This window comes from Emys orbicularis, chromosome 6 (assembly GCF_028017835.1).
Source record: "Emys orbicularis isolate rEmyOrb1 chromosome 6, rEmyOrb1.hap1, whole genome shotgun sequence".
NCBI lineage: Eukaryota > Metazoa > Chordata > Testudines > Emydidae > Emys > Emys orbicularis.
The window spans coordinates 122,290,044-122,296,306 of record NC_088688.1 but is presented as its reverse complement, the minus strand read 5'-3'; the positions used below and the strand labels follow the sequence as shown (position 1 = coordinate 122,296,306).

Genomic DNA, 6,263 nt, shown 5'->3' with positions numbered 1-6,263 from the left:
ACCGTGAGCTCCACTCAGACCTTTGATTCAGTGATGCCTTGGTGACTGCTGCTGAAACCTCCTAGTACACCACATAGCCACGTACACAAGTGCTTCTCACAGTGCACAAGTGTTCACACCATTGTGATTGCATTTGCTGTGAGCAAGACGAAGTATTACCAGGCAATGGGCTGGATGGCCTGACTTAATTGGAATCTTCCATGCCTACCTCCTATTTCAGCACACTGTAGTTTAACCGTTTGGTATTCCTAAGTTCATCCTTTCATCTCTCCTTGTTTCCCAGGGACCTGAGGGCTATCAGCAGCCCCTGCTTTAGCAATGATCAGGCTCACAGTCACCCCGAAGATATCCCTTGCTGATGAACCACTGAAAATCCAGGTCTCTGGCTTGCCCCCCTCCCAGCTGGTGACCCTCCAAGCCTCTCTGACCGATGAGAAAGGGGTGTTCTTCTGCTCCCAAGCGCTCTACTGGTCAGATAAGGCTGGCGAGGTGGACCTGGAGCGGGCTGCTGCCACTGGAGGGGATTACACTGGTGTGCAGCCCATGGGTCTGTTTCAGTGCCTGAAGCCAGAAAAGCTGTTCCATAGGCTGATGAAGCGGGATGTGATGCAGAGTCCCTTCCGGGTTCGCCTGGACTTGTTCGACTCATATCACGTGTTTTCCTCACCCCGCGATCAGCCTGCAGCCAGCCAGACTGTGGAGAGGTGGTACGTGGCACCCGGAGTACAACGGGTCCAGATCAGGGGCAGCAGAGTCCGCGGAGCCCTCTTCCTCCCTCCAGGTGAGAGAATCCCCGTCTCCTCGGTTCTAGAACTGGGTGAATGAGCCATAAATAAGAACTTGATTCAGCAAAGGTTCCTTTTTCTGTTCACGAATGGTCTGCCAACTGATTGCAATCTTCTCCAATGTATTTGTTTGCCAGATAATTTCTGTGACTAATTCCTGGCCTGAAGATTGTCCACAGCAGTTTGTCATGAGTGCACAAATCTCAGCTGCGTTGGTTAGTTATGATTGGATCAAGAGGTCATGTGATGGTGATTTTGCTTCATGCGTGGATGAGCATGACTTTCAGGATTCGGTTTCAATTGCGAATACTCATATTGATGAGTTCTGAATCACTTTCAGTGACTCTCCTCCAGTATTAGCTTACAATTTGCTGTTTCCACAAACATTCCTGCAAGTAAAACGCAAACACAAACACACAAGGGTACACACACAGAGCAAAGCACATTCATTCAAAAAAAATTCATTCATGAGTATTCAAATTTTCCTTGCTTCCCCCCCCCAATTCCATTCCTTTCTCTCTCTTCTCTCTTCTGTCCTCCACCTCTTTCTCATCTGCCTCATCTTTCTACGTAAGGCACAAGCCCCAGTGCTTGTGAACAGCCATGCAGAGCTTTCTTCCTCTTCATAACCGAGCTCTCTGTGTGCAAACTGGAGATCCTGAGGCTGTTACGCTGATGTGATTACAGAGCCATTGGCCATTATCTTTGAAAACTCGTGGCGATCGGGGGAGGTCCCGGAGGATTGGAAAAAGGCAAATATAGTGCCCATCTTTAAAAAAGGGAAGAAGGAGACTCCGGGGAACTACAGACCGGTCAGCCTCACCTCAGTCTGTGGAAAAATCATGAAGCAGGTCCATAAGGAATCCATTTTGAAGCACTTGAAGGAGAGGAAGGTGATCAGGAACAGTAAACATGGATTCACCAAGGGCAAGCCATGCCTGACCAACCTGATTGCCTTCTATGATGAGATAACTGGCTCTGTGGATATGAGGAAAACGGTGGATGTGATATACCTTGACTTTAGCAAAGCTTTTGATACGATCTCCCACAGTATTCTTGCCAGCAAGTTTAAAAAGTATGGATTGGATGAATGGACTATAAGGTGGATAGAAAGCTGGATAGATCATCAGACTCAATGGGTAGTGATCAACGGCTCGATGTCTAGATGGCATCCAGTATCAAGCGGAGTGCCCCAGGGGTTGGTCCTGAAGCCGGTTTTGTTCAACATCTTCAGTAATGCTCTGGATGATGGGATGGATTACACCCTCAGCCAGTTTTCAGATGACACTAAGCTGTGGGGAGAGGTTGATATGCTAAAGGGTAGGGATAGGGTCCAGAGTGACCTAGAGAAATTGGAGGATTTGGCCAAAAGAAATCTGATGAGGTTCAACAAGGACAAGTGCAGAGTCCTGCACTTAGGATGGAAGAATCCCATGCACGGCTGGGGACCGACTGGCTAAACAGCACTTTAGGACAGAAAAGGATCTGGGGATTACAGTGGACGAGAAGCTGGATATGAGTCGACAGTGTGCCCTTGTTGCCAAGAAGGCTAACGGTATATTGGGCTGCATTAGTAGGAGCATTGCCAGCAGATCGAGGGAAGTGATTATTCCCCTCTAGTCGGCACTGGTGAGGGCACATTTGTAGTATTGTGTCCAGTTTTGGGGCCCCCACTACAGAAAGGATGTGGACAAATTGGACAGAGTCCAGCGGAGGGCAATGAAAATGATTAGGGGGCTTGGGCACATGACTTATGAGGAGAGGCTGTGGGAACTGGGCTTATTTAGTCTGCAGAAAAGAAGAGTGAGAGGAGATTTGATAGCAGCCTTCAACTACCTGAAGGGGGGTTCCAAAGAGGATGGCGCTCGGCTGTTCTCAGGGGTGGCAGATGATGGAACAAGGAGAAATGGTCTCACGTTGCAGTGGGGGAGGTTTTAAGTTGGCTATTAGGAAAAACTATTTCACTAGGAGGGTGATGAAGCACTGGAATGGGTTCCCTAGGCAGGTGGTGGAATCTCCATCCTTAGAGGTTTTTAAATGCCCGGCTTGACAAAGCCCTGGCTGGGATGATTTAGTTGGGGTTGGTCCTGCTTTGAGCAGGGGGTTGGACTAGATGACCTCCTGAGGTCTCTTCCAACCTTAGTCTTCTATCATTCTGTGAATCCATGCTTCCCTTTCCTTGTTTATGTCTCTGGTTTTCACTCATTTTCTCTTCCTTGTTCTCCTCAGGGGAAGGTCCTTTTCCAGGGCTGATTGACATGTTTGGTGGCGTGGGTGGACTCATTGAATTCCGAGCCAGCCTCCTTGCCAGTCGTGGCTTTGCTGCACTGGCCCTAGCTTACTTTGCGTATGAAGACCTGCCCAGTTTTCTAGATGAGGTGGATCTGGAATATTTTGAGGAAGCTGCCAACATACTCTTGGAACATCCAAAGGTACTTTCTGCTCACAGATAAGTTCTATATCTTGTCTCCCTATCGCAACTACTGCCGAAGAAATCCAACAACCCTCCATAAGGTGTAGCTTGTGTGTCTAAGGATATAACTACCCTGCAAAAAACAGTGTGTGCTTAACTTGGGTTAGCTGACCCAGGTTAGAAGAGCAGTGAGGACACAGCAACGTGGCTTTTAAATCAGGTTAGCAGCTCAAGGTCACCCCCATTCTCCCATATAATCTTTAACTTGAGCTACTAACCTGAGTCAAAAGCTGAATTGCTGTGTCGTCACTGCTATTTTAACCCGAGTTAGCTAATGTTGGTCAGCTAAACTGAGTTAAGAATACACCATTTTTTTGCAGTGTAGACGTACCTTGAATTACTGCCTGGTCCATATTGCAACTCCCTGCAATCCCCGCCATTAACGGGGTATTCTTACCCACTGTCACACCTCCCGGGAAGACAAAGATGACCAACTGCAAGTTTTATTCTCCTCCTGTTCAGTTTGCTCAGAGGTGCTCCAGACTTCGTCTTATCTTTGGCCTTCTGACTAGATCACAATCTTCTCTGCTTCACAGAATGGGTCCTGTTGGATCCGTAGGAAAACTAGCTCTGCGTTCAGAGAGGAACATGTCCTATCATTTTGAGTCTCACCCAGCGTTAGGCACTACAACTTGTTATTGAGCAATGCAATAGGGTCAAGACACCAAGGTTTTTATCTAACATTTTGAGGGGGGGGGGGAATGCAATGGGATTTCCATGGGAGATGGAAACCTCATCTAAACTTTTTCTGAAGGATGACATGTCTAGTGGTGCAACCCCATTCTCTTCCCTCATACTGCTCAGCAGGGTTAACATCACGCCCCTGCCTGCTAGCTCAAATGTCTACCCAGCTATCAACTAGCATGTATGTAATCAAAGTTGTTATTTTTTAAAGCAGAGGTGGTGATGGTGGTGGTAGGGAGACAGGGAGCTAATTTCCAAGGTAATTATGACAGCCACATTTAAAGTGGAAAATATGGGGAGTGGATACATAGTTCTGGAGATGGAGATAGCAAGATGGAGATTTGCAGTTCATACTTATAATTGCATATTTAATTTAATTGCACAATTGCATGTAGAAAGCTGAATATTTATATACATCTAAGTGGCCATGTGCAAATACAGTCTGCATTTGCAGGCTTGGTGTTTGCCTTGCATAATTTAAGGTGCAATGGTGAATATCCATCTTTCAAACTTATGTCAGTTGGATGCTTATGTTATCTTGACTTACTAGTGAAGGTCCAGATATCTTGGTGATGGCCACACTAAATATGCTTAGATAAGACTGTCACTGTTGTGCCACTTGATCAGAGAACAGGAATCATTAAAGGGCAGAACACACACAAAAAGGCTGCACATTAATTTAACGTTTAATGTATTTCTTTATGGTGTGTTTTCAGGTGGGAGGGGCAGGAGTTGGTGTGGTTGCAACCTGCAAAGGTGCTGAGATTGCACTGGCAATGGCAACGTTCCTACCACAGATCCCAGCCACAGTTTGCATTAACGGGACCAATGCCATCCACGGGACTGCGCTGCGCTACCGTGATCTCCACATCAGTCCAATACCTTGCAAATTTGAGTGTGTGCGGCTCACACCCCTGGGGCTGCTCTCTTTCTTCAGTGTCATTGGGGACACTCGAGCAGAGGCAAATCAAGGTAGCATCATCCCTGTTGAAAAGGCCCAGGGTCAGCTCCTCTTGGTCGTGGGAGAAAGTGACCAGAACCACAACAGCAAAGCATATGCTGAGGAAGTGATGGAGAGGATGAGGAGACATGGGAGAAAGAACTGCACTCTGCTGTCTTATCCAGGCGCCGGGCACCTGATAGAGCCCCCGGGGTCCCCGTTCTGCCCCTGCTCCTGGAACCCCTTTTTCCTCTTGCCCTTGATGTGGGGAGGCGAAGCCCAACCCCATGCTGCCGCACAGGAGCATTCTTGGAGAGAGATCCAAAAATTCCTTTGGCACCACCTGTGCCCAACAGGAAGCAGCAAACTCTGAAAACAGGGAGGCCTGGACCGAAAAGTTTCTGTGCCCCATGCCCTCCTGAACCCGATCAAGAAATATTGGAACAATCTGTGAATTCTGGGTCTCAACTGAAAGAGAAATACACCGCCTGGGGGACGAGGGTGCATTTCCAACCACTAAAACGTGGACATCTTCTCTTGTAGGCCTGCAGCCAATAGCAGGTGGGAAACACAAATGCACGAACAAGTCTGCCTTCTACAAGATCGAATCATTCATGTGCCTGGGGCCTGATCCAGCTCTCACTGAAATCTATGGGAATTGGATCAGGCCCCATGGATGGGAGTCTGGTGGTGGCTTCTGTCTGCAGAGTTCTATGCAAAATTTTCCAGCTTGCTTCCCAGCAGTTCCAACCCTCGAGTTTTTGCTTCAAGCGAATCCCAAATTTTAAGGGGAAAGTACTGAAACCATGTAAGTCTACTGTGATGTGTATAGTTACAACCTGTCCAAACCAGCCCTTCACCAGATTCACTGGAAACTTGGCACCAATTTCCCAGCCCTACAAGTCACAGGCAGTTAAACAGTTTCCCTGAGAAGTAGGAAGGAGGATTTTTCTCTCTGACGTGCTGCTGCACCATTAAACTATGCTGGAGACCACCTAGGCCTTGTCTACACTAGGAGTTTTTGAATCCATAACTCCCACCGTGTGCAGCTCGACCAGTGGAGACTGTAGTGTAGACAAGTGGCCTTGAGTGTTTTGACCACTCTTATTTTCTAACCTTTTCTACACTGCAGCCTTAACTAGAGAAGCTGCTGTCAGGAATTAAGGGTCCGAAAATCCAAGTGCAGCCATAGCTCTGTAGGAGAGATGTGTACCTTAACTTGGACAGCCTCCATTGTTGTATGCAGTGCAGTTGTGGCTGTGTTGGTCCCAGGATATTAGGGAGACAAGATGGGTGAGGTAATATGTTTTACTCGCCTAACTTCTGTTGGTGAGACAGACAAGGTTTCAGCCACACAGAGCTCTTCTTCAAGTCTGGGAAT

The 6,263-nt window shown here is 47.6% G+C and overlaps 1 protein-coding gene across 1 annotated transcript; it reads left to right on the top strand.

The window, feature by feature from the left end:
• The first annotated feature begins 318 nt into the window (after positions 1–318).
• Positions 319–5,255, top strand: LOC135880532 (acyl-coenzyme A amino acid N-acyltransferase 1-like). Its single transcript, XM_065406858.1, has 3 exons — positions 319–781; positions 3,015–3,217; positions 4,659–5,255. The coding sequence occupies exons 1-3, from the start codon at positions 319–321 to the stop codon at positions 5,253–5,255; spliced, it is 1,263 nt and encodes a 420-aa protein (XP_065262930.1).
• Positions 5,256–6,263: the final 1,008 nt, after the last annotated feature.

Bases quoted from the DNA above. Each gene is read 5' to 3' on its own strand.
- LOC135880532 (XM_065406858.1), top strand. From the start codon at position 319: ATGATCAGGCTCACAGTCACCCCGAAGATATCCCTTGCTGATGAACCA. The intron at 782-3,014 runs GTGAGAGAATCC...TGTTCTCCTCAG, and splicing joins AGCCCTCTTCCTCCCTCCAG to GGGAAGGTCCTTTTCCAGGG. The intron at 3,218-4,658 runs GTACTTTCTGCT...GTGTGTTTTCAG, and splicing joins TACTCTTGGAACATCCAAAG to GTGGGAGGGGCAGGAGTTGG.